Raw genomic sequence first — 27031 nt, 5'->3', positions numbered from 1 at the left:
ACGTTGATGGCAAATGTGTCGTGTGTGTGCTGTACTGTGTGTGTTCAGCCCGGAATGACGATGTGGACGACGGTTTCTATGGAAGCAGCTACTCATTATTTTTTGGTCGGCGCCCGATGCTTTTTCTTTCATTTCAAAAGCCCCGCGCTACTACGTCTGCTGCTGCCCCGCTGTGTGTCTATATACTTTGTTCAACCTGCCCCCCCTCAAAAAAGAAAAAAAAAAAAAAAATATGGAAGTTGGTGAACAATTGAACAAGTGAACAAATTGCTAGTTGGGTCTGGCTGATATAGATCTGACTCCCGATCCGACCTTATTCCCCATCAGTCACGCAAAAGGAGAGGCCTGAGGTTAGCCCGACGCGGTTAGCACTTTTGCATGTCAAGGGGAAATTAGACTCGACACGAACTGCTGCTGGCCAATGCAACACACACCACACACACATATCGACTCACACACACAGAAATGGGTAACACACGCAACCAGCACACATCAAAAAAAGGACCTACACGCGTTATTCACCATAAAACAATCCCTCGCTAACGATCACCCCACGCTCAAAGTAGAAAGAAAAGAAAAACAATAAACAAGTTAACGTTTAACCTCATATACAATTTTCATATTATTACGGCCAACGATGGAATATAATAGAAGAGTTAAAGAAAGGCCATTCAAAACCGTAATAGGTCTACAGATATTTCTAATCAGATTAGAACTTAAATGTAATAAGAAACAATTTGTTTCAGTTAGTACATCAAAGAACAACCACTAATTCTTGATTTAGCCGGACAATGCGTCACCGACTGATGTATACCCATCTTTAAGCACGCTCCTTATACTTCTATAGATCTAAATCAAAATGGCTGCGAGATGGACCCTTCATACTATACTATATATTGCTGTCAAGTTTTCTTCTCTTTTCTTGGGCCTTTTTGTTCTTTTTCTTTTTTGTTCTCTCACCCTCGCCAGATTTTGTCGTCTCTTTCATTTTCTGACGGCCCAAAGTTTAATATTGATGTCATCTTCCGGTTGGGAGAGGAGAGAGAGTGTCGCCGGCGAACTGGTCGATTTCAAAAAGCCGCTCTTGCCAGCAGGGGTGAAAAATATATAGGACGAAGAAGAAGCAAGCTATATAGGAGCAGAGGCCACAGTGTGTTTGACCGATGGTCAGTCGAGTGTAAATTCAATTTCATATATATAACACAGATCCACCAATATGACGAAGTTGGGGAGGAAGAAAAGAAAAGATCCTATACCCGTGGTTCCTCCTCGACACCACGCGCGATAGATGCAAAGAAATCAATGGCCTAGCTCTGTTCTCTCTCTCTCTCTTTTGTCGCATTTTAGTTTCCCTAGATGTAGTTTAAAATTCTCGTACGTTAATAGCCATTTGAAAATGACCCGCCAAATTCAAATTTCCGACTTAACCAAGTTTATAAAAGGCAAGTCAATATCTCAAATCAAAAAGCGAATCATATATTTATAGACGAGCAGCCAGCATTCAGTCTATATAGTCAGTCGAAATGTGTGTAGGTGGGTTGTGATTGGCCGGTGAGAGAGAGAGAGAGAACGGGCTGGATGGATGGATGGATGGATGGATGGATGGATATTGGACACATCATCATCCCCGTTTTGGGGCTTTTGCGTTGTAAACACGCACGACTATGTTGACTGTCATGCCAATTACGCATCAGCATTGTTTGCGCTCGAGCTGCGCTATATATGCTGGTTGTGTTTACTTGATCGTATACACATGTGTGTGTTCCCCCCAAGAAAGTTTGACTCGGGCGCACAGCACAGCACAGCACACACACATGATCCATGTTATTGTTTGAATATTGAACTCGATCATCAGAGACTTTTTCTTGTTGTTTCCCCCCCGCCATCGTCTTATATTTCCCCTAACGACGAGTGTATTGTGGCCGAGTACTGTTGCACTGCGTTGGCCGACGGCCAGCAACTATTATTTCTATAGACAAACACGAAATCCCCCCCAAAAGAGATACGCAAATTTCGCCAGCAATTTAATTCTATTCACCAATTGGCGATTTAGAATTAGAATTTAAGACACACTAGATATAATACTGGGATCATTTCGTTTCGGTGTGTTGTTGCTATTGCATGATCGATTTGCCCAGCCGGAAAAAAAAGTGAATTGTCTGTCCGGCTGGGGGCGGTGGTGGAAAAAAGAAAGAAAGAAAGAATAAAAGTCTAGTTGGAAAGAAAAAGAATTACTATATTGGTTCAGGACGTGACATGGGGCGGCAGAGGCGCGTCGACAGGAAGTTCACTACTAAACTCTCTCGATAAGCTTGTGACTTATACGATAATGCCAAACGCGTCAGCCCAGCCCAGCCCAGCCCAGCCCCAAAAAAGAGAGACGAGGGAATATAGAGGCCAGCGCTAAACGGATCTACTGTGCGAGGAAAGAAGAGAGGTGAAACGAAAGGCATAAGGAACTCTATATAGGAGGAGGGCCAGCCCAGCAAACTTAATTATCGCCTTCTTTTTTCGCCATCGCCCGGCAGTACAGCAGCACAGTCGTCGTCTAAAAACACACACGCTGGGCGTGATGTGGCGCAATTCGATTAAACTCTCGGGGCCAGTAGCAGCAGCACGGGTGGGGGGCTTATTGTCCGACATGTATCTCGATTAAGGGTCTCTTTCTCGACAGCCGGCCAAAAGCTCTTCATGACAAGTCCATCAGTAGATATAGGAGATAGGAGTCTGCTGCTGCGTGAATTAGTTGGGTGCCGAAACGAGACTAGAGAGTAGTATTACACAACAATTTGTTATCTAGACCGATCCCTATATAACTTTGATTTACGAGCGCTGATTAGACAACCAAAGGCAAACAAAATTAATTTGATGCCGGACTAAATGTCACAGGAAAGAAAGTTGAATTCCGGAATCTATTCCGGGAAAAAATGTGTGTAGGGTGTAGGATAATCGAATTCGGTTCCACCTCCCCTCTGTCCAATGTTTTATACACACAGCACACACAAAAGGATCGAAATAAATTCTGGTTTCCCTTGTATGTATGTATGTATGTGCTGTGCACAAGATCATGCAAATAGCCCAAGTGCATCTCTATAGTCCCGGTCCCGGGTGAGAAAATGGACAGCTGCCTTGGTGTACATACAGGAGCACCGAATTTCCGATGGTCTCTTTCTCGACAACAAAGACTTTTGAAAACAGCTCATCCTTTCCCAAACACTATACTGCTGCTCCCATCTTTTTGTTGTTGCTGCTGCAGTAGTAGTAGTAGTCACTTTGACTGAATAAAAGATAACGGTTTAACGCTACGGTACCATATCTCACTAGTGTTGTAGATAGAGATAGATAGTATACCTTTAGTTCTCCTAATAAATATCAAGTCAGTTTTCCGCCCATCCGAGTCGTGAAATATTTCCTCCGCCTCGATTTTCTGAGAAGAGGTCCAGGTCTATAATTTTCCCAGGGACTAATTCACATTTGATATCGAAATGCTTTTGCGATTCTGATGACAATGTGGCGCGATATTTAAACTCGCCCAAATGGACTTGTATAGTATATGGCCAAGGTGGAATTGCTTGTGTGTTTGTGTGTGAGAGCTCCTTGAAGATGCGGGTAGAAACAAAAGTTTGGATAGTTGATTAGGAGCTAGAGATATACCGCGCGTGGTGAGTCGCAGGTACGCCACACTTGTGAATCGAAACTTGGCTTTCAGACAAGTTGCTGGCCATAGTTATAAGAGATAGTATAAGGCTTCTTCTTCTTGTCTTTTCCATTTCTCTCTCTGTTCGGTTCTATCTTTTCTTGGCTTTGACTTTTATAGAAAATTCCCAGAACTTCATGGCCAGCCCGGCCATTTTGCGCCCCAACTTAATTTTTAACGACCCCGCAAAGCCGAGCTGCTGTGTACTGAGGCGGAATACATTTAGAATCTATATCTAGGCGCAGGCTTTGAAAAAAGATGAACGTTTTTCATAATTCAGTGTTGTAATGGACCGGCAAAAACGGGAGGATCGATTGGAAAAAAATCTTTCAGCCTGGGTGTGACGACTAGAAAATTGCCAAAAGGTGTGCGATGATAACGACGTGATGTTCATCTGTTGTCTCTTATTACGTCCCCTCTATTTTTTTATTTTTTTTTCTCTTCCGTTTGGGTCGTTCCATTCCTTCTCATTTCCTACACGACGGATTCCATCCAGCAGCAGCACTCTTCCATCTTTTTTTTATTGGTCGCTATTTCCTCCCCAACCCCCTTTTTCTATCAAAGCTCTTTTTCTCTCGTTGAAGAACTCGGACGACATATAGAAATCATAGATCGGATGCGCACAGTACACAGTCCAGCACGTCAAAAAGAGACGGACCGAAAAATTTTTTCCCCTCGCTCTCTCTCTTCTTATTTCTTTTTGATTTCCCCACACACGCGGCCTGTTAATATTGAATTTCCCTCCCCCTTTTGCGTCTCCCCTCCCCCCCCCCCTCCGCTTCCGCTTTTTTTTCCACTCGACTTCTCTTCCTCTCTGTCGACTTGTATTTTTCTTTCGCCTTGGTTTCACGCCGACACCCGACTGGCATATTTATAACAGCCAACCGTCCCCTTGATAGAAACACTGGGCATATGCCTAATATCATCAGCGCCCATGACCAAAAACCGGCCGAGGACAGAGTGAGGGACCACTACGGGTCACCTACACAAATCTGGACGACAACTTTAAATATTTCATCATCACGGTCGATGTTTTTTGTCGACAGAGAAAAAAGAGAATAGAACCGATAGATGATGTATGCCATAACGTCTATGGTCGATATCTAAAAGTCATGGGATCGCGTTGGACGTGAGACGGTGCTCGTTCGTGTACCTCGCGGGGGGGGGGGGGGGCTATAACAGCCACACCCATTCAAGTGGAACCCCATCAGCCGACCACACACGAGATCTTATATAGACCTTTGCGGGTTTAACCCAACATGTAACATCAGTCCAACAACATCGATCTTGTCTACTAATATTATTCCGGGCCAGCGCAAAGCTTATTTTTTTTGGACTTGACCGGAGTTGTGCTGGCCCAATCTATCGGCATTCAATCAGCTGACTGGCAGCAGTGAATCATTTCCAGCACGGCATTGAAATCCAGCAGAGCCATACACATCTAACAAGATGGGCGTGGATAGATATATGTTGCGTATATCTACTCTAGATCGTTCCCGGTAATTTAATGAGTGCGGAGGAGAGAGAAGTGCGGAGGAGCTGGGTGGGTACACCTAGGCAACCGGGTGAAGTGGGGGGGATGGATGGTGATTCATTCCTGTTTGATAATTGGGGATCCGCAATGCGCACACCGTCTAGATCTACTTGGTCTATCTAACCTCGTTTGGCTCTCACTCTTTTATAACAAGTTGTGTGAACGTGGAAAACCCAACCAGAAGCTAATAAGAGACGACAGCAGCTCCTATATAGTGGGGAGCTGAGCTGAGCTGCTGCTACTGGGTTTTACCAGCAGCAGCAGCAAACTTGGCTGGGCGGATGCCCTGGCCGCTCGCGTCAATGCGGTCGCCTAGAGGACCAAGTTTGAAAAACCTGGGCGCCAGCTCCTCCTCCTTCTCCTTCTTCTTCGTTCTATTATATTCCAGTTATTATTATTATTATATCTACAGCACAGCCAACGCGTTCAACCAAACGCTTGAGATATTATCGTTGCCATCACCTGACCCCCCTCCCCCCCCCCCCCCCGGCGTCCGTCCGTCGTTTGTTGCGTTCGTGATTCTTCGTCAGTGTCAAACATTTGAACCGGACCAGTTTGTTTGTCCAGCACTTAAAGATGATTGGGAATCTTATTGTGTGTACAGGGTATAGTCGTAAGCAACGTTTCACAGTCTTAGTCTTTGTCAGTCGACAATTAACTTCGTTAGCCCTAAGGAACCTCTCGAGTGCATGTCGTGTAACGATCGTGCTCGTTTGTTCCCCGTTTTTGTCTTATAGCCCCGCCTTAGTTAACTTGGTCATCGTCACGACACGACGACATTTTTGTCCCATCCGCACCTCTTCAAAGAATACAACGTTCAATGCCCGCGACTCCGGAAGAAATTCCGGTTAATGAGCGGACAGCTAGAGAGATAATGGTTGGCGAATAGAACAATTCCATCAACACTTAACTGTTAATAGATTAGGTTCAACGCTGACACAAGTTGTAGCCAAATTGCTTTGATGCGCGCATATTATAAACAGGCCTGTGAATATTATGTAAGATCGGTTTTCACTTTAGCCATCAGTTCATCGAAGCCACAACAGGTAATTGGAACCTTTCAGTGTTGGCGGCTGCACCTTAGCAGCTCTTCCGTGTTTTGAGGCAATTAGGCCGTGAAAGGTGAGCCCGGCGATCTGTTACACGACGGACAACAGCCTCTCGTCATTAGGCTGCTGTGCCATGTTTAACAAATATCGAACCCAATAGGCAAATTTGTTGATAGCCAACAACCTTATAAAGGTTTATCAACGCTAAACAATTATTTCCCCCCTTAATGATATTATTACCACACAATTAACGGGAATTCAATTACGACTATTAGTGTTTCGTATTACATAACTCTGATTTCGTGATTTGATTTTTTTTTTTAGTATTTTATTTGACCAGGCGTACACTTTTTTGGTCTTTGGACTTGGTATTTGCTGGTGCGGAAGCTATAGCAATACCGCGAAACCGGATTGGCCGTCATCAACCAAATAACTCGCACAGCACACACAAACCTAAAACCGAAAATATTTCTGTATTAATTGGATTGGTTTAAGGTTGTACACTCACAAGTATGCAGACGGAAAGAATCCTCAACATGACGTGAATCAAAAAGGTAAAACTATATCGCGTTTCGTCTTAGATTTTCCAGTCCGTTGGTACCCATATACAGACGGAGTAGCGTGAAAGGCGAAACCTTTTTATCAACCAATTGAATAATTCAGAACAAAAAAAAAATAAACTTTTCGTGCTTCCGGCGCGTCACGTAATACAAATGTCAGAAAATCAAATCATCATCTTCTTCTTCTTCTCACAAGGTAAAAAGACAAAAAGGTACTGTGTCGGATCTATGCTTTTATGTCTAGATGGTCATTCCAGCTCGGAGATGCGCTTTAATTCGGCATAACCACACAAGTGCTATGTATAGTTTATTAGATCCCAGTTCTCATGTTATATACCAGTGACTGCTGATGGATCGTTTTCTTTACCACTTTCCGCTTTACCGCAAAATCACGCTTTAATTAGATAATCACCCGACTGCTGACCAACTGCAAATGACAAAATGTTCAGTGAACTTTAATTTTGTTCAACACTTGTGTATGGGAAATAATCCGTTTCGCCTCAGCCATATCACCGAACCAAAAATGAAAAAAGTCAATTCGCTTATTAATTTTTTTGTTCCATGTGTGTGTGTATGTTTTTTTTCGCGTCTGGGATTAATGACAAGAAAGGTGAGCACGGGGATTGAAATAAATAAATCTGCAACATCGTCCAAAAAACAAACGAACACGGGGATCAAATATAGTTTTAAAATTGTCGTCTATGATTTTAAATAGGAAGCAGTTCAGAGAGAGAGAGAGAGATGTGGCTATTATGTAGAAAACAAAACTACATGTGTGGAATTAATAATAATATTATAATGGAGAAAATACAAATGACGAGTCATTATTATACCAATGTTAACATTAACCAACGGGGGGGGGGGGGCATCATCATCATTCAATCAAATGTGCCGAATTAATTATTATTTTTGTTTTTTTGGTTTTTTTCAAATCTTTTCTATCCGTTACACGAATGGCCACCAACTTGATTGACTTTTATTTGGTATATTTGATTTGATGAATCAATAGGGCCGCCAGACTTCTGAGCGTTTGTTATCGACCTCCGCCTTTTCCCGCGTGTTGTCTTTCGTCGTGGTCGTCGTCGTCGAAGAGGCGGGCGATGAAACGTTGCTCTTGGGAGTGGCCGGCGCTGGCGAGCGCTGGTGGTGGTGGGCACTAAACTTACAGGGCAGCGACACGACATGATCCGGCTGATCGGCCTGATTATCCGATCCGGACTCTGGTTCGACGCTCAAGTTGTTGGCCGGTTGCGGCTGCGGTGGTGGCGGATGGTGGTGGTGAACGCGTTGGCTGTAGAGCTGCGAGTAGAGCAGTGACGTGTGCAACCACGGGTTGGCCAGCAGGAATTGAGCGTTGTGGTGCGGCAGGTTGGACATGAGAGATGAAGACGGAAGCGTCGATGCCGCAGACGCCGAGGTTGTCGACGACGACGTCGCCGGATTGTCCGTTCCGTTGCGCTGGACCTCGACGACGTCGCCGGCTTTCGATTCCAGGGGACCACGTCGATTCATTTCGTTGACCCGTAAACCGTTCGTCCCACCCACACTCGATTCGCCATGACCTACGAAAGCCAATTTTAATTAGAAAAGAATAGAAATATCTATTTGAATTTGGCGCTCTTACCTGGGCCGATGGAGCGGTGCGGATTGAGCGAATCCCAGACAGACGGATGAAGAAGCGGATTAACATTGACGCCGGTCAAAGAACCCCAGTTCATTGGAAGATTTGTCTGTCCCAGGGCGCGATAGGCCCCCCAAGCCGAACTGCTCAAATTGAAGTCGATCGGTGGACCGAAACCTTTCGAACCAAATTTCATTTAATTATGCAGACCGCTTAATTAGATGCAAAGGTGTGTGGTCTTGTTTGTTACCTCTGCAACCTGCGGGTTGGCTGATTTTTAAATTGAGAGTGTCGAAGGTGTTGCCGATGAAACGGGAGGCCAGGCTAAGCGGTATAAACGGCGAATGACCTGCTAGGTATATACAATGCCAATATTCTACTTCAGTACGTGTTACAAGACTAGACGGATTCGCTTCAATCAACTGACAATATTCACGCCAATCTAGGGACACACAAAACAGTCAAAGAAATGCATAATCAAAATCGTTTTCCTTTCATCGATAATTGCAATTGCCAGCCACACGACTTAATTGGATTTAGGGGCTCGATTTTTTAAAATCATTTCGATCGATATCTTAATAGAAGTATTTGCTAATTAGAATGTCGTCTGCTTTCTTTTGTTTTAACTTTCGAAAAAGAAATTAAGACACGAAAGTTTAAGATTACAAATAAATGAAACCATCACTTTTTTGGAAACGTACATGTGGCTGCACGAAAAAAAGCACAACGAATAAAATGACATATATACGTGGTCGTCGTCGTGCCAACTCTGGTCGCGTTTCTTTACAGAATCGCTCAATGCACACTCATCATGCCCATGCTGTTTAGCAGGTAAATATAAAACTAAGAATACAAATAGACTTAGTATGGGAGCTTAAATAGAAGAGGTTAAACCAATTCCCAGTTTGTGAAATGCCAGTTCCTGACTAGCATTTATTATGTAAGCCCCCTGTCGAAGCATGGCAGTTTGTTATTTGCACTGCATAACCTTTTACTTTATGTGCAGAGTTGAGACCAGAGCCAGCCATAATAACCTCAAGATATCCAAGTTTTGCTTGTGCTGAACCTGTCACCATCAACAGCAGTCTCAGTTTCAACACTTGGTAATGATTTTCGTTACTTTTAGGAGTTTTACCTGAAACCTGTGACCTGCTAGATATTTTTGTGATGCATGACTTGCATTACTGCAGTGCACTATTACATAGAAACCTTAAATTCTCCCATTTGTTAAAAATTACATTTTACCCACTGTCTCATTTTCAACTTTACTTTTTGTTTCTGTCAATAGTTTTCGTAACCCATTTTTGATTTTTATACAGATAAACAGCATCCCTCTTGATTGGAGAAACTTGCCAAACGTGGTCTCTTTTTCCACTTTCTTTAAATGTGTACGCCCATGTGAATGTGGGTGTATTCACAAGGACGCCCCTTTTGGCCTATCCCGCCTGGTGGATTCAACTCTTCAGCTGGAGCTACTGTGGATGCCTAGCTGTATTTCCCAGGCATAAAGGTAGGACAAATTCATCTCTATTCATCCTTTCTGACTGTTGAGTGACGTTGATTTTCAATCGTTATGTAGAACGGAGTAACGATTATTCCTGGGCCATGCAGTTGGCTGAAACTGTCAGTCAGGGTTTATTAGATAACTCACGTCTAGAACGACTGCAGATCAGGCCTGTTTTATTACCCCACAACTGTGTCTGGTGGGTCAACAATCACATTCGAAAATATTTTTAACACTTGAAGCAAAGTCCAACCCGACAATTTTTTGACCAATGAGGGATCTGCCGACACAACCAGCACCTCCTCGTCAGAGTTCGTGTCAGTCGGATCATAACGTTCCTTTAATATTTCTGTGTCCCGGGTAGCCTATATCCCGAAATCCCGGGCGTGCAACCCAATATCGGTACGGGCGTCAAGCAAAAATAATTTTCACGGGCTTCGGGGGAAACAACAACAACAATAGTATTAGTGTGGTGAATAAGGTGAGGGATTGGTAACCAATACTCACGTTTATGAAACCTTAGAAAATCAAGAAGAGAGAAAGAAGAACTTTAACACGGACTATGGCTGTATAGGAAATATATGTTTTTGATCGTGCAACAACGGCCCTAAGGGGGCAAAGATCCTCCTGGAGCCATGGAACTGTTTCCCAGGGAGGTTCTCGGGCACGAGCTACTACACAGCACATGGGCAAATCTATTCAACTGCGTAAGACTTCCCTCTCTCTCTTATTTGGGGCTTGTTCCAACAGCTCAACCGATGGGACCATGGTAAAACACAAAGTTTTCCAGAGTCCAGGGAGAGGGGGGAGGACTGATAGAAACGGATTGCTAAGCGCATTAGACCACTCCCTATTGCCTCACCTTCCACCCAACTCCCACGCGCCCTCCCGCCTTGTGTCCTTAAAGTCCCGCCGACTTAATCCTCTTCTTCTTATTTGTTATGTCTATTCCGGCCATCTGATACTTCTGGGGCTCCTTTCTTTCAAATGAGCAATGTATCCTCAAAAAATCCTCACAAGTTTCTGCCGAGTTTGATCGGGGACTCGGGAGATGTTGAATGCCATTAAAGATAATTCGTGATGGAGTGTCAACCGAATTCTTTCTTACGTGTTTTACTCCGGGGCTCCCGCGGTCCGTCGACGGTGACTTTGATGGCCTTGGTGTAGGTGGCCACTTGAGGTGGTGACGAATTGACGGTGATGGTCAGCGTGAAACTTTTTCCTGCCGGAATGAAATGGAAACATTTCAACATCCGCAATCATTTAAAACGATTGCGTCTAATCCATTTTGATGTTACCTCTTCCGGATCTGCCGATGAAGCGGAGGTCGTTGAATTTGGCCACATGATTTTTCATGACGGCCGTCCCGTTGCGGAGTTCGGCGCTCCAGTTCTCGTCGTTGCCGGCCCGGACTGTGACGAGCGTTCCGTCGTCGATGCTGCCCAGGCAGACGACGCGAAAGGCCGCCGGAAGCGTCTTGTTGGAGCGCCAATGTGTCGGAAGTGATGAGCACAGAACGCAGGGGCTTCCGGTGCGCACCAACTCACCGCCGATTCCGGGCAAACTCATCCCCTGCTGCGACGGCGGAACGGCTGACGAGGAAGATCCGCAGCCGGCCGAACTCGAAGACGCTGGCCTATTAGCACCACTGACGCCAGCAGCCAACGACGTCATCCTCCCCAAATCGGAGATCAAATTTAATTTGTCCCGTACAGTTGATGCAATCGACGCGCAATAATAATAACTCGATCGGGTTTTGGAGGAAAATCCGGAATTTTTCGCCGGATGCGCTTATATTATTCCGCCTTCCCCCAGTCCACAAATGAAATTTGCACCTCTTTTTAGACTTGACGATTTTTTAAATTTTGATCGGATTTTCACTTCATCACTCGGGTGTGGTTGTAAAATTGCCAATCACTTCCGGTTTGATTGAATTCACCTGAATTTTTATTTTTGGGGTTCACTGAATATGCGAAAATGGAAATGAATTTCGGTCACTTAAATTTGTGGGTTGCACTTTGAACGCTGGCGAAAAATTTGATTGCCGGCGGTGGGGGGTTGGTGCGCGAGTAACAATGGGCAACTGCTGCTGGCAGTGTGTGACAGTGGACTGGCGTGTATAAGAAGCCCCAAGTCCTTATCCCGCTGGCCCGCGTTCACTTCTTGAGGCCTGAGGTCGGGTTCGGGGTGGGTGGCCGGGGTGGTGGCTGCTCTACCAAGGAGAGGAGCGAATGAGAGAGGCCAGGCCAGCAGGGAGCTTTAGAGAAAAATACCCCACCAAAAAAAGGGGTGGGTCGGGTGGAGGAGGAGGAGGAAGGGTTTGTGGACACCGGCTAGGAGCTTGCGGACGACCTCCCTCTCCCGACGCCGCGCCCACTTTTCCTCCTCTTGAAAGAAAGGAAAAATCCTCAGCAGCGCCCAGTAGGCCAAACAGACCGAGATATATCAAACTCGAGCAGGTGGGTGGGACGACGCTCTACACACCCAAATGTCTGTGTGTGTAACAAAAGAAAAAGATGTTATATTTGATTTTCAGCAGCAGTAGCAACGGAAAAACTTTTCTTTCGGCGGGGGTTGATTGGGCCGTCTGCCGACGAAAGGTGCGCACCCATCAAACTCGACTGGGAGAGTTAACTTGTTATTATTCCCTGGGTTTGGCTACCCGTTTTTCCTGGCGGTTGGGTCGCAACACACGTTCATTACGAGCAATGGAAATCCATCTCGGCCGTATGCAGATGAGGTCCATGTGTGAGCGGGTTTAGAAATCGTGTGCGGATGTTGTAGCTCAGCAAGTTTGACATGGTGTCGGAATCGGACGGGTCGTTAGGGGTTTTTGTTTTGCAATTCTAAACGATTTCCGTCCGACCGAGGCGTTTCCCATTTCACCCAAAGCATCTACACGACGACTGTGCTCTGTGTCCTGTCGTTATGTCAAATTCACGAGCTAATTTGTTACCAAACTCCCGACGATAAGAATTTTTTAAAAATGTTGCCCCCCCGCTGATGAGTTTGCAATTCGTTTTTCCCCCCTCATCTAAAGCGGAGAAAATTCAATTTGGTTGTTATCAAGTTGAATATTACCTGCTCATATCTAATTTTGCGTGCTGCACAATAGGCGAACTAAAATAACTGTGAGCTCTTTTTTCTTAAAAATAAAAAAAAATGGGATAGAGAGAACCTGTAAAAGATTAGCGCTGGGCGTCATTTGAAAATGTCTAACATCATCATCATCGTTTTTTTCTCTCATTTTTATTTTCATTTTCCCCCCATTTTTTCGTTGAGACGAGGAGCGGGAAAGAGTAATTAATTTTGTGATTAAAAAGAGGGGGGAAGAGAGGGCGGCGGGAGGCTGGAAGGGAAATGATGAAAAGATTGGAAAAGCAAGAAGAGAGAGAGAAAAAAGAGTTTGGCGTAGTAGTAGTAGGAGTAGTAGGAGCCGCTCGGCGTATAAGTTGGGGCGTCCCAACGTGACGTTAATGCCCCGCTGTCTGGCCCGATAACGTTCCTTAATGAAGCTGCAAGATGAGAAGGTGAAATTTCATTGCCACCAAGAGGGGCTGGGAGGGAAGGAGGAGGACCTTGCCCCCCCTCGGCTCTTTATTTTTTCTCCAACCCCCTCTTCGTTCGTTCGCCCGCGCTCCTCTCCTTTCAATTCTGTTTGAAACAGTCCCGCACGTATGTACACAGGCCCGAGCTTTTAATGTGAGCGCCCTCTCTCTCTCTCTGTGTATACATTGGGGCTCTTCAAGTTTTTAATTACAACGCCCACCTCAGCAGCAGCAGCAGCAAGCAACTAGCGAACGAGCTGTGGGTATATATGGGGGCCCCAAAGGAAAGTTCCTCCTCGTCTCATGTCCAATTGTCTGCGTCTCTCCCGCTCCCTGTGTATTCTTTTCCGCATAATATCTCTCCAACAGAGGACATGTATGTGTACTGTACACTGTACAATATTCTATTCTCCGTGTGATGCCCTTGCCTTTTAAAAGTCATATCCTCTCTGACGACAATTTCCCCCAACCCAGGACCTCCTGTTTTATTCGACCCCGGCTCATCTCTGAAAGAATATTCACGACGAACAAGTAGACACTGTAGGCTCTTTTGGTTGTATGTCAAAAGAGTTTTCTCGTTTTAAGTTTCCACTAGGGAGGGTATGAAATTCAGCCAAACGCCAATTAAAAAATGACACTCTGGTTTAGTCAAGTTCTTTCAATTATGCGTTGAACGGGACGAATTTTTCAGTTTTTAGGGTCGTGACGTCAGAGAGATTCACAGCTCGATGATACGCGTCAAGCACGTCTGTACATTGGAGCATTGGAGAGAGAATCAAAAGGCGCTGGTCAAACAAAAGAGAGAAGGAGACATACATATCAGGCGTCGGTCGCCGGCCAGAGGATCGATAAACCTCGACGCATCAAGACCCGGAGAATCAAATCCTACCACTCGGTCGGCCATCAAAATAATAATAAAAAAATCAAACTCGAATGAATCTACTAGTACTGTAAGTACACACACAAGTAGTAGGAAACAAGATTCAGCAAGTATACTCTTCTCTATCCTCAAAGAGATGTAGCCAAAGTTGGACACCGGAGAGCTGCGCCGGAATGTGACGATTTCTCCCGTTTCCCTCCCCCCATAAGTGCGAACGGCGTCGGCAGGAGAAGATCCCCCCCACACACACCAAACAGAAAATGATACATTTCCCGAGAGAAACTTTTTGAAAATCGCTTTGAAGTTTCTCAGAGCCAGTCACCACCACCACCCCCCTCCGCATTGGGTCCTTATACAAAAAGGGACTCTGGCCAAAAGCCACACTTTGCATTCCTCCATGTTAGACACCCAACTTTGGTGTTGGGGGGGATTTACTAGGAGAAGGGGGGACCACGTCGGAATCAACTAAAAAAAGAGTCGAATTGAAATTAAACCCGAAATAATCCATCGGATATCAAAGAGGAGTATTAACCACTGTTGTTTCCCTTGTTGTTTTCGGTTCTTTATCCTCTGCCACCCCCCGAGACAACAACATTGCTTCAAAGCGCAGTGTCAACAAAGAGAAAGAAAAACCTACTGGGGGGGCCAAATAGCTTTCTTATCATCTCCATTCATCATCATCATTTCTTTCTTTCTTGTTTTTTAAAAAGAGCCAACTCTATCCTTTTGATCTGTGTGTGTTTTTCCCATCAGCTACTTATACTTTTTGTTCTTTGCCCGTCATATACAAGTTGAATGGCTAATATCTCCCTGGCAATAATCATCGATCTTCTCCGGTGGTGTGTTCGTGGAACAACTAGCTGTGTGACACACCGTGACAGCAGGTGTTGTTGATAAACAACATGGTAGCTATGTGTACATATTATGGTTGCCATAGAAAAACCATAGAGGAGAGAGGCGGCGGCAGCGGTCAGAGTCTAAGGGAAATTCATGTGTGTGTGTGTGTGCGTTCATTTTATGTATGCCAGCGTGAACTGTGCCGGGCGCTAGTCTATCTCATTGGGTTGCATGTGCGTACGGCAGGCAGGCTGTCTGTTGGGTTCTGTTGGACGGTCGGCCTTGTTGCTACTGATGGGCCATGAGCTTTTCATTACGTCCTCCGTGCGACTTTCTATCAATAATGAAGTAGCTGCTCGCCAGCCAGCAGCCCCCTTGATGATGTCCGTTAGATATATGTGTAGTACGCCGAGCTCAAACAAACTGGGCAAACCCCAGGGGTTGCATTCGTCGGAACAACATGGGGACGGCAGCTCAGCCCAGTTGAAGCAGGGGGGCCCCCCGTTGCAGGGTGTTACCCGATTACAAACCTCGCCCCACTCTGTTATTCGTTTTCCATTCGTGCCTAGCCTCAATATCAAAGAAGGAAGGATATGTAATTCATCTCAACGGAAAAAGTTATCCACCTAAAAGGATCAAACGTTAAATGATGATACAAATGGAGAACTTGATTTATTACATTGGCGCCAAAAGAATCATTTGAATATTATAAGGCGTCAAACAAACTTGAGCTCAATCACTCAGAGACATTTTGAATTTTTTGAAAATTTTAGGCTTCCTCCTCCCCCTTGATTCGTGAACAATACACCGTAGGGCCTTTGATCTGAGCAACTCCGGAAAGTGCTCCACCTTCCGGATTCCGGATTTTTTTAGAAAATGACTTTCAATAGTATCTTATGTACGGAATATCTTGTATATGAATTTTGAATTTCTGCGGAAGTGTGGCAAGTAAGTTTAGAAGCCACTTTGAATTGTTTTCATTCCGGCAGCGAACTGTGGAATTTGTGCCCACCATTAGGAGGTTGGAGTCGGTAGGGGGGGAACAACATGGATGGATTTGCATACACTTTTTATTTGTCATATGGGAACCGACGGACTATTCAGACTCGAGTGCTTTGTCAACTGACTGCAACTGCCTTATCAGTTTTCCATTCCGTCTGTGTTTTCCCATATCTAAAAAAACAACAAGGCGAGAAATACCCAGCAGGGGGAAAAACCACTCGACTGATGATTTTGCATTTCAAATTTGAGCTCTCGATTTCCAATGGCATAAAGATGACACGCTTAAAAAACAAAACAAAAATAAAAGGGATTGGCTCTGCTGTTCAGAAATATATTCATATGGATGCTCTACATTTTGAGTTGTCCTTTTGTTTGTTTTGGCTGGCAAGGTAATAAGGTAATGATCCGGCCCTGATACCAAACTAATCCTACATAATAATGACTTTACCCAGTGAACTAGAAGGAATCAAATGAAATAGTTTTGACATTTTATTTGCCCTAGATTCTTAATATGGTCGATGAACAGAAAAGTGCAGAGATAACCAATTCAAACGTATAAACCAATCAAGTACAGTAGTTGAAAAAAAGAGTTTGGCTGCGATTTGATATTCAAGAATCGATGACCACTTCTAGTGACCATCGGTTTCCTTCATCTTGTCCCTCGTGGCCCGTCATTGGGTCGGCCGTTTCATCCGCCGACTGGATCATGTGCAGAAGTGAAGGTGTGAAAATCAGGGCCCTTTCGTTGTTGTCGTCGACGTCGTGCTGGGTGATTATCAGTTCGCCAGCCTCGTTCATGTGCGCCGTGACAGAATTGCCGATTTCTTCGGGTAGATCATCATCAACGGTTTCGTGATCTTTCATGTGCTGGGCCAGTCGCTCGGCATTGTAGAATCGCTTCTTACAGACGAGACAGCGCTTCGTTTGTTTGTTGTGTGAATAACGATGTGCAATAAATGGCCTCCTTGCCTGTTGTTAAACATATTCAAATCAAGATTAATAGCTGTTGGAGTTAACACAGATTTTTAAAATCGACTCACCTGAAATGATTTGTTACATATTTCGCATGTAAAGGGATTTTCTTCCGGTTTATCGTGCGTAAGCATGTGCTCTTTGAGCGACCATTTCTGCCTAAAGGCACAGCCGCACACGGTGCAATCGAACGGCTTTTTCCCTGTTTTGAAGCGAAAAGAAGATTAACATTAATCAAAATATGATATTATTATTTTATTTATACCTGAATGAATGAGTTCGTGCGTGTTCAAGTTTGCGACGTAGCGGAAGCTTTTTGGGCAATAGGAACACTTGTACGGACCTTTGTCAGTTTTGTGCGACGTCTCGTGAACTTGCAGGGTCTTTTTCAGAGCGAATTTCTTGTGACAAACGTCACATTCGTAACGCTTTTCTTCATTGTGAGTCATTTGATGAGCTTTCAGTAAATACCTAAAATGCAAACATTCAATATCGAAAGGAGACAAACCTTGCAAATGTTGAGCTGAATTACTTGTTACTGAAGCCCCGAGCGCAGACGTCACACAAGAAGGATTTTTCCTGCGGTGTTTTATTTTTATTTTCCGCTTCATGGTGGATGCGATGTAGAGCTAACGCCTTTCGATTAATGAAATGACGTCCACAGAATTCGCACTGAAATACTTCTTCCTGGAGATTTCTTTGTTAAAACACCAATAATAAATATGAAATCTCTATTGATTATTGTAAGGGAAGGTTAACGGATACTCACTCGCAACGGTGTGCTCTTAAACCTTTTCTTTGCTTAAAGCGGCGCTGACATTTACTACACTCGTAGGGACGATCATCCGAATGGAGATTCATGTGTTCACTCAAAGTTGATTTGTGTGAAAATGACCGATTGCATGTACCGCAGGTGAAGGGTTTCTCACCTATTGGAATTTGTCGAAATTTGTATTACACCATAGGATTTTCTGAAGAGAAATGTTTACCTGTGTGTACGCGAGAATGGGTTCTAAGGACGTTGAGGTGCCGAAAAGATTTCTGACAGACAGGACACACAAACGGGCGATCTAAAGAATGACTAGTTTGAAGTTGGGTTTACAGTTTTGTTATGCGTTATATAGGCTAGTTTGATGCAGATGTTTGAAGAATTTACCATCGGTGGATAACTTCTCAGACTCTTCTTCTTGGACATCACTTTCAGAATCGGATGAAACACAAGTGATGTTTTGTGTGTTTTCCACCAGTGGAATGCTACTCTCACACACATTTTCTTGGGTGGAGGTTTTACTTTGTGTTGGGTCTTGGATAGAGCTAGCTGACTGGATTGGTGGCATATCGGTTGGTTTCAAAGGAGCAATTTCCTCAGTACACACCAAGGAATGGGTACCTAGAATGCCCAACTCCTTTAAGCAGAGTTCAAATTCTTCCATTAAGCCTCTTGACGCATGGATTTCACCAGTGTAGATATAATCTAGTAGCAATTCTAATTCACTTTGCCTAGAAAACATAAACATGATTTGAATTTCAGTAAAGCCTCGCTTAAGGTGAATTTGGTGTTACACAACTTTATCTGTATATTACTTGAAATCGGAAAATGATAAATAAATATCACAATCATTGGAAGTTCCAAGGAGCTCCGCCAAATAGGGACTAGCGGCTGCTAGAATTTCTTTATGAGCTGAAAGGGAAATTCGCCGAGATTCCAAATTATCATCAAACGCTAACAAAAACACGTCTTTTTCGGGTTTGAATTGACTTTTTCTTGCATGTTTAATAAAGTCACAGACATCGTCTTGCAACGTTTTACATATTATGGAGTACGATTCGCTCTCAGGTTGTTCAAAGTCACAATAGCTTGGTGAAATTAAGCTACACATCAAGAAACAACAAAGTCTATGAAAGAAATTGTTTGACAGAAAATGTTTACTGTTTACTGTTTACTGTTTAGCAGTTCAGCCAATGTTTACTGTTTAGCTGTTTAGCATCAGCTAGAGGGCATGACATTTCGAAATTTTATCGGCTACTGTGCAATAAGCATTTTTTAAAATTCACATTATTAGAATAGTTTTAATTATTCACATCCTTGTAAAATTAAAATTTCTCTTTATGCTATTTTTTATAGATATTTCATATTTGTGTTTTTATTTTTAGGGGACGAGAGAGCCGTTCCGTTGCTTATCTCCATCTAGCGCTAACAACTCCGATTCCTTGCAGCGTGCGTGAATTTCTCTACTAGGACTAGGACTAGGATTCAAAATTCGATTGATGGTTTCGTCTGCATCTGCAATAACCAGGTCAATCAGAGGCTCAGCATGGCTATGACGAGATTGACATATATTCAAGTTAATACGGCCAAGGCCAATTTGTATAGAAAAACAATCGGCATGATTCACGTAAACAGTTAGAAAACGTAATGGAGGCAAGGACAGTCGTCCGGTGAGTATTCTCATTTAGATTCAAGACATAAAGTGTATTGCATTCCTCATTTGTCATGACGTGGTGATGCAACACGAGCCCTTGCGAAAAGATTGTCGAGTCATTAGGATGGTTTTGGGATTCTAATTGACAAGGTGAAAGGGTCCCGCGGTCACGGGTCGTTCGTCATTCAATTCTCGATTTGTTCTGCCGATATCTTGTTCAATTCCAGACCAAACTGAGGTGGCATTGCCGAATAAAAGAATTTGATTTTCATCACAGGCGCGCAAATTTCTAGATCATTTCACGAGATGAATTAATTCAGATGAATGACCAGGCAGAATTTTAATGAATTGATCGACTCGGATATAAAATCAGGATCTAACTCTTTGTAGTCTCAAACACATTCGGCTTCTTCAGCTGGTAAGAGACTGCAATTCACCTCTCATCAACCAACCAGCAAGATGAAAATCACCATCCTTTGTGTAAGTAACTCAACATTGTAACTAAATATTATATGTCATAAGCATTTATTGAGCCTCATTTTTTAATCGAAATAGTTGTTGATTGTGGCGGCGATGGTCGCCTCGGCGCCAGTAAACGAACACGAAAGTCACTCGTCAGAGAAGCACGATGACAAACCTGCGCACCACGAAGAACCAGCCCATGCTGCTGAGCATCACGCTGCTAGACGGTCTGCCGAAGACCATTCAGGTGAGAAACACGACGCAACTGCCGCACACAATGCCCCCCACCACGAAGAGCCAGCCAGTCACGCCGCTGAGCATCACGCAGCCCGACGATCCACCGTAGAACATTCCGCCGAAAAGCACGAAGACAAGGAAGGAAAGGCTCCGCATGAAGAATCAGCTCATCACGCCGCAGAGCATCACGCCGCTAGACGATCAACCGAACAACATTCTGCCGAGAAACACGAAGACAAGGAAGCAAAGGCTCCGCATCATGAGGAATCAGCTCATGCTGCAGAACATCACGCCGCTAAACGATCCGCCGAAGAACACTCTGCCGAGAAGCACGAAGAAAAGGCTCCGCATGAAGAACCAGCTCACCACGCAGCAGAGCATCACGCAGCCCGACGATCGGCCGAAGAACACTCGGCCGAAGCACACTCTACTGAGGAACACTCTGCCGAGAAACACGAAAGCAAAGAAACAAAGGCTCCTCATCATGCTGCCCGCCGTTCCGCCGAAAAGCACGAAGAGAAAACTGAAAAACCCCATGAGAAAGAGGAGAATGCTCGACCAACTCGATCAGTTGAAGCTCCGGCCAAAGCCGCAACCCATGAAGAGCATGCATCCATTGATAATTCGGGAGAACACCATGCCGAGGAACACAAACCTGAACCAGCTGCACATCACTCAGCTTAACACCACGCCTAAAGGATAGAATATAAGTAAGATTTCCATCAATAGATCAAAATTTTCCTTTCCTAGCCAATTTAATAATTAGCGACGAAAATTATTTCTGTTCTTTTTCTTCCTGGCTAACTTAACTTAAAATCTTTGTAAAGATTCTGTGCTATATTTCTTCGTTTGGATCTTATTTTGCTGTAGTGTCACGATCGAGATTGTATAAACTAAAATCGTGGTGAGGGGAAATACATTATGTGTCATAGATATATAATTGGTTATCTCGTGCTTTTTTACGTCACACTTGGGGAAAACCATCTGTGTAGTTGAACACACTAAGGAACATTCAACACTAAGCAACCAGTAAATCAACTCGGCCTGAACTATCAGTGCCGTTGTTACGACATTCTTTCCATGTCGGAAAAGGTAGCTCGCGTGTTGAAAAACATGCGAATGAATCAAAACTGAGTGATCCACTTAAGTTTTAATTTTACTACACGCCAATGCTACTTGACCGACACGCTTAAAAACATTCATTATTATGTAATATTATCATAGGTATATCGATTACGTCATCATCATTTTTAACGAAGTTAACAACCTGATATAATCTTATATTTAAAAAGTCGTAGAATAGTTTGGGAATTTCCTGTTTTATTAATCGGGAAAACAAAAAAACCCCGGGAAAAACCGAAAAGAATAAATATTTGAGCGTGAAACGGAATTAAAGACATGTGTCAATGCTGTAATTTACATTTAAGGCTTTTAAGCCAATTTGTCAAATTGCTGATAGAGCAGCAGCAGAAGCAGGAGAGATCCAAACTAAACCTGTTTTTTAGATTCTAAACTTATAATCTCTGTTATCAGATACTGGGTCCATAAAAGCCCTTGTTACCGTCAACTCGTTCTCAGTTGGAAATAATTTTGACATTCATAATGGCTTCAACTTCTCCAGTTTTCTTGCGTTTGATGGCTAATGCTGTTGCTGTTGCAAATCATGCAGGTAAAGATTGAATGATTGTTTTGCTGTTGTTGTGAAATGGTTTAGTATTTGTACATTAAATTCACAGGCAACATCATCCGTGAAGTGATGAGTAAAGGGGACCTTGGTATTGTTGAAAAGGTAACCTTTGTTCCCCACACTTATGTCAGTCTGTTTATTTAATGAATGCCATCTGGTACAGGGAGTGGATGACCCACAAACTGAAGCTGATCGCAGAGCACAGCTGTGTATTATTGGAAACTTGAACAAAAAGTTTCCCTTGATGAGTATTATTGGAGAAGAGGATCTTGCCCAAGAATCCAATGTAGAACTAGTCAATGATATTGACAAAGAGGTTTTAAATCTTCGATGCCCAGAAGAACTTGTGAATGTTACAGAAGAAGATGTAAGTATTGAATTCACAGAATCATTTCAATTTTGTTGTTGTATTTCATACATTTTTCTTTCAGTTTGTTGTGTGGGTGGATCCTCTTGATGGAACAGCAGAGTATACAGCTGGTGATTAAAACTACTAATGGATATCAATAGTCATTGGAATAATACTAATGTTTTATTTAATTAGGTATGCTGGACCATGTAACAGTGTTGATTGGAATTGCCCACAAAAATCGTCCCGTCGGAGGAGTTATCCACCAGCCATACTACAATTACAAGAATGACAAAGCAGGACTAGGTCGTACGATGTGGGGTATCCCTGGAATTGGTGTTGGTGGATTTAAACCAATTCCACCTCCAGAGGGTAAACGACTTGTCGTAACAACACGCTCTCATATGACACCTGTAGTTCAACAAGCCCTGGAGGCCTTAAAACCCGACGAAATTCTGAGAGTCGGAGGAGCTGGATACAAGGTAATGTTGATACTTATTCGTTACAAAAAGAAAAATACGTAACCAAAAGATTATTGTTTTGCAAAAACAAATAAAAGGTTATGCTGTTGATGGAAGGCCATGCCACTGCTTACGTGTTCGCCTCACCTGGTTGCAAAAAGTGGGACACCTGCGCTCCTGAGGCTATTTTGACCGCAATGGGCGGTCGACTTACTGACATTCACGGAACTCCTTACTCGTACGCTTCAACAGAGATGCACCCCAATAAACGTGGTGTTCTGGCCGCTGCTAAATCTGATGACCACAAATGGTTTGTCGAAAATATTCCAGATGAAGTTAAACAACTTGTCCAAGGCTCCTAACTAACAAATCACTTCCGAAATCAATTGCCCTTCCACGTTATATTCCATTCAAAAGTTTTCCAAAGAACTTCTGTTATCTGTTCTTGCTAGTAGGTTAAATTTCTTAGTAAAACAAATTATTAGTTGAACGACAAAAGCAAATTCTTGCCTAACGAAAAACGATGTCTAGTCCTCTTTTCTCGTTGGGATGCTTTAATTTGATGATATTTGCGGTTTGTTGCACCGACTGCCCATTTTATTTACTTCCAAAGCTGTTTTATGTTTTCTATAATTTATGGAATACATTTTAGAGAATTACTAACAAATTACGACTTGTAGTTACCTCTTGTTAAACTATTGTTTTAAACTAAAAATATCTTGTTCATTTAAAGGTGTACCGCTAAATTGGGAGACTTTCCGGGATGTTAACTAAACTGGAATTACAGGAATTTAGTGCTGCTGAAATAAAAGGTAAGATTGCGAAAATGTGGTCTTGTGACTCTTGTGACTCTCGTAGTCAATTAAAATTTTTTCGACTGTCTTTACTTTGACCTCTACCATTGGCGCGAGTAACGGATAGAAATTCAATAGCGACGCGACCTACATGTGGTTGCCCCAAATTGCTAACTCGATTCTAGTTTACGAGATGCCTTGAGTTAAATCATAAATTTAAATCGAAGGTTAGAGGCAGTTAGAAGTCAGGATGTACAAACTTTTATATCGTAATTGTTGCATGTAAATTTTTTTCAACAGTCACTCTGATAAGGTTGTTTGGATAAACCCCTGTTTGTTGTGTGTGTTTGTTCTCGACACTAGACAAGCAAGGAAATGTGTACATTGCATATTGATAGCGCGAGCTACAATTGCTAGTCATGATCTCGACATTTTATTGTTATCAACCAGATAAAACAGTTACATTATTAGTTTGAGCATTTCATCAACTTCCTCCGCTAACAAATAGATGCACAGGTCGATCTGACGTCAACATTTCGGCAGCTCGTTGACTTCCTACTATTCCAGCAAGTCTCGGAGCATCAAAGGTTGAATATAGAACTGTACAAGTCTGACTGCCATCTCCTCTGTACTTGGGATTTTGAAATGCGTCCTGATTACACAAAATAAAAAAAGGAGAAAGCGAAGAAAAATGAAGCACAAGGTTAAATTAATAATAACATGGAATTAGGGTTACCTGAAGAAGGTTGCACAGCTCGGGGTAGAAATTGGGATAAGTTGGTAATTGGTAGAAAATGATGTGATGAATCCCTTTCATTGTGAGTCGTCGGTAGAAATGTAATCGTTCTGTGTAAAGTAGCAAGCGCTTCTTACCGAGAAAGAAACGATTACGGACTTGCGCAAGCTTTCCGTCTGGCGTGTATTCACATGCCTGAAAACACGCAAGAAAAATTAATGACGTCACCGTTAGAGGGGAAGCATTTTTTGCTTACTTGGCCAAAGTTGTAATCTTCCTTGTGAAGATGATTCCTTAATCTTACGTAATCGTAATACGAAGGAATGTAAATGAGTGTGTTACTCATTATCTGGTCGCGATACTGCGGCAGGATCTTTTTAGTGAAAAAGTGGTAACGATCGTCGGCTGACTGGGCCGCTGTTTGCGTAGGAAATCGGTGAAATGCTTGAGGCAGCTGGACAAGTACTCTGCAAACGGTTGTCGATGATGCTGTAACTGCATTTTCTATGCGTACTTTCCCCGCAAAATTCGTTCCACGACGGGAAAAGAGCGCGGCAGCTTCGGGAAGCGCTACGCTGCTAAAAATTAAATTCTGCCTGTAGTGAGCAGAATAACCGTTTAGCGCCCAAAGACGGACACGACCTGCACGCACAATTTTATTGCGTTGAAAAACTGTAGACCAATAATAAAAGAACGAATTCAAATCATACCCAAGTCCGTGTCATGCTGTTCTCGTGGTTGAAGGTGCAAATGTTGAAAAATATGCAGAACGTGATCCCAATTCTGATAAACAAGGAAAAAAGATGTTGGTTGACCTCAATACGATTTGACAAGAAATGTTACCTGCATATAAAGAACATCCGTCTGATCAATCACGAGCACTTCGATGCTACAGAGAAAGTCAAAGTCTTCGGCAAGTAGCGTGCGCGCTCCCAGAGGAGATGCGATAAGTATATCGGCTTTGTAGAACCCAGCGTAAAGCTACAGGTTACACAGAAACAACATTTGATCAAATAAATGTAATTCCATGGAGATATTTGGTTGTGGTTTACCTTGAGAGTACGTTTGGCAACAGAGATGCCTATCCTGAAAGAATCGTCAGTGTTTCCTGTAAATACCGCCTCAAAATCTTCTGGTTTGTAACTCTTTTTCGTCTCTGCTTTGCCCTCGTCATCTTTTTCCTCACCAAACTCTTTATAGAAACGATCTTTATTGATAATTTGTCCTTTTGCAGGAAGCAACAATGTAGCTAATTTCTCAACGATCCTGAAACAAAAATAGTGAAAAATAAGCAAAGAAAATGTATCAAAACTGTGATTGAACTTACTTCACTGCAGAGTTTCTTAGAGGAGCGATAATTAGAACTCGAGGGCGGACCAATCCTTGATCTCTATATTCTATTTCATCAGTCGCTACGCCATTTTCTTTGGCCTTTTTTAATTTGGCGTTGTGAAGAAGAACTTTGTCTCTCGATTTCATTACATGATTCAACATATGAAGGCAGTAAACTGTTCTAATCTCGTCATTGTTTAAATGGTTCATTTCAGGATAATACACGTCGCGATATTCATTTGCGAGAGTGAAAAGCTCATGCTGTAATGGGGAGAGCAGTTCTTCAGCCGTTTGTTTGTTGTCCGAGAGTGGCCTCGTATCAAGGTTGGAACATAATTGCAATTTAACACCGTATTCACTCAAGGGGATTCCAGTTTTCAATACAGGTAGACTACCAGGAATGACATAACTTTCTATTGTTTCACCTAGTAATGTAGGCTTTGGTTGACCTGTGTTTTTTTCAGGTTTGGTTGGCAGGTGAACCACCATTCTTCCAAGAGCTTTCCACTTCAGTTCTTGAGTCTCATAAGGCTTGGGCGATGTCAGAATTTCTAAAAGGTTTTCATTTATTTCCCTGTCAAAATGAAGGTGGAAGGGATCAGTAGATAATGTTTCTTCTTCTTCATCACCAGAATGTTCTTCTTCCTCTGATTCAACTTCAAGATCTTCATGTATACTATTTTCAATATCTTCAGCATCAGCGACACCAACTGAACTACCACTTTCCTCTTCTTCTACTTCCTCATCGTCTTGAGCTGAATCTTCTTCTTCACTGCCAATGTCATCTTCATTAGATTGGTCATTCATATCTTCAGCTTCCTCTTCATCATCTGACTGTTCTTCATCAGATGTCAAAACTTGCTGTGCTCTACTACTGGATTTAAACATCGACAGCAGCTGTGTGTAAGGTTTGACTTCTTCTTCTGATTCACTGCTAGATGATTCTTCTTCGATAATAGGCACAGCCTCTTTTTCTTGTTGAAGCTTTTGTCTTTTACTTTCAGAAGTGTCATCTTTTTTCCCATCTCTATCTTGATTAAATTTCCTTTTATTTTTAAAGTTACCTCCACCACGAGTCGATTTGTTACCACGCGAACCGTGGTTTTTGTAATTGCCACGTTTAGGCCCTCCTCGTCGTCCACGTCCCATTTTAAGAACAAAATAACGTTCGAATTTAATTTATCTGAAATCAAAACTCAAACTCAAATGCACGTGTTAATGAAAACTTTGATTGCAGACGTCCAAAGTTGCAAGAACAACACAGTTGATCAATTACAATTTAACAGTGTGCTGCCAAAAATGTAACAAAAATATATTTATTTAAATATGTTTATTTCTTTTATTCA

General features: G+C 43.0%; 5 protein-coding genes and 2 long non-coding RNA genes across 10 annotated transcripts; 4 read left to right on the top strand and 3 right to left on the bottom strand.

Moving 5' to 3' along the window:
- Positions 1-6661: 6661 nt before the first annotated feature.
- LOC124315337 (runt-related transcription factor 2-like) lies at positions 6662-12221 on the bottom strand. 2 transcript variants are annotated; one of them, XM_046780961.1, is made up of 5 exons: positions 11264-12221; positions 11074-11187; positions 8712-8810; positions 8465-8638; positions 6662-8402 (listed from the first exon to the last, which is right to left on the bottom strand). In XM_046780961.1, the coding sequence occupies exons 1-5, from the start codon at positions 11637-11639 to the stop codon at positions 7843-7845; spliced, it is 1323 nt and encodes a 440-aa protein (XP_046636917.1). In that variant the 5' UTR covers positions 11640-12221; the 3' UTR covers positions 6662-7842. The 2 variants fall into 2 exon arrangements, with proteins under 2 accessions (XP_046636917.1, XP_046636916.1); XM_046780960.1 differs by having other exon boundaries at positions 8712-8813; positions 11264-12220.
- LOC124315756 lies at positions 8827-9959 on the top strand. The gene is made up of 3 exons (XR_006911642.1): positions 8827-9292; positions 9468-9564; positions 9781-9959. It is a non-coding gene; the product is annotated as an uncharacterized LOC124315756 (long non-coding RNA).
- Positions 12222-16708: 4487 nt separating the features above from the next.
- Positions 16709-19219, bottom strand: LOC124315223 (zinc finger protein 391-like). The gene is made up of 8 exons (XM_046780750.1): positions 18789-19219; positions 18361-18704; positions 18194-18274; positions 17974-18133; positions 17737-17901; positions 17470-17675; positions 17273-17406; positions 16709-17201 (listed from the first exon to the last, which is right to left on the bottom strand). Exons 1-8 carry the CDS (start codon positions 19082-19084, stop codon positions 16842-16844), a joined length of 1746 nt encoding a protein of 581 aa, XP_046636706.1. The 5' UTR covers positions 19085-19219; the 3' UTR covers positions 16709-16841.
- Positions 19220-19946: 727 nt separating this feature from the next.
- LOC124315529 (histidine-rich protein PFHRP-II-like) lies at positions 19947-21261 on the top strand. Of its 3 annotated transcripts, none has more exons than XM_046781269.1 (3): positions 19947-20107; positions 20183-20394; positions 20497-21261. In XM_046781269.1, the coding sequence occupies exons 1-3, from the start codon at positions 20087-20089 to the stop codon at positions 21008-21010; spliced, it is 747 nt and encodes a 248-aa protein (XP_046637225.1). In that variant the 5' UTR covers positions 19947-20086; the 3' UTR covers positions 21011-21261. The 3 variants fall into 3 exon arrangements, with proteins under 3 accessions (XP_046637225.1, XP_046637224.1, XP_046637223.1); XM_046781268.1 differs by having other exon boundaries at positions 20183-20878; positions 20915-21261; XM_046781267.1 differs by having other exon boundaries at positions 20183-21261.
- Positions 21262-21774: 513 nt separating this feature from the next.
- Positions 21775-23490, top strand: LOC124315491 (3'(2'),5'-bisphosphate nucleotidase 1-like). Its single transcript, XM_046781203.1, has 6 exons — positions 21775-21995; positions 22063-22115; positions 22177-22380; positions 22445-22493; positions 22558-22844; positions 22922-23490. Exons 1-6 carry the CDS (start codon positions 21929-21931, stop codon positions 23183-23185), a joined length of 924 nt encoding a protein of 307 aa, XP_046637159.1. The 5' UTR covers positions 21775-21928; the 3' UTR covers positions 23186-23490.
- Positions 23491-24034: 544 nt separating this feature from the next.
- LOC124315159 (U3 small nucleolar RNA-associated protein 25 homolog) lies at positions 24035-26834 on the bottom strand. Its single transcript, XM_046780626.1, has 7 exons — positions 25681-26834; positions 25406-25619; positions 25197-25334; positions 25064-25136; positions 24610-24995; positions 24354-24548; positions 24035-24269 (listed from the first exon to the last, which is right to left on the bottom strand). The coding sequence occupies exons 1-7, from the start codon at positions 26832-26834 to the stop codon at positions 24102-24104; spliced, it is 2328 nt and encodes a 775-aa protein (XP_046636582.1). The 3' UTR covers positions 24035-24101.
- On the top strand, positions 26474-27013 carry LOC124315748. The gene is made up of 2 exons (XR_006911633.1): positions 26474-26593; positions 26746-27013. It is a non-coding gene; the product is annotated as an uncharacterized LOC124315748 (long non-coding RNA).
- Positions 27014-27031: the final 18 nt, after the last annotated feature.

This window comes from Daphnia pulicaria, chromosome 11, assembly GCF_021234035.1.
Source record: "Daphnia pulicaria isolate SC F1-1A chromosome 11, SC_F0-13Bv2, whole genome shotgun sequence".
NCBI lineage: Eukaryota > Metazoa > Arthropoda > Branchiopoda > Diplostraca > Daphniidae > Daphnia > Daphnia pulicaria.
Note: the sequence above shows the minus strand (reverse complement) of the source record. Positions and strands in the feature narration are given on the sequence as shown.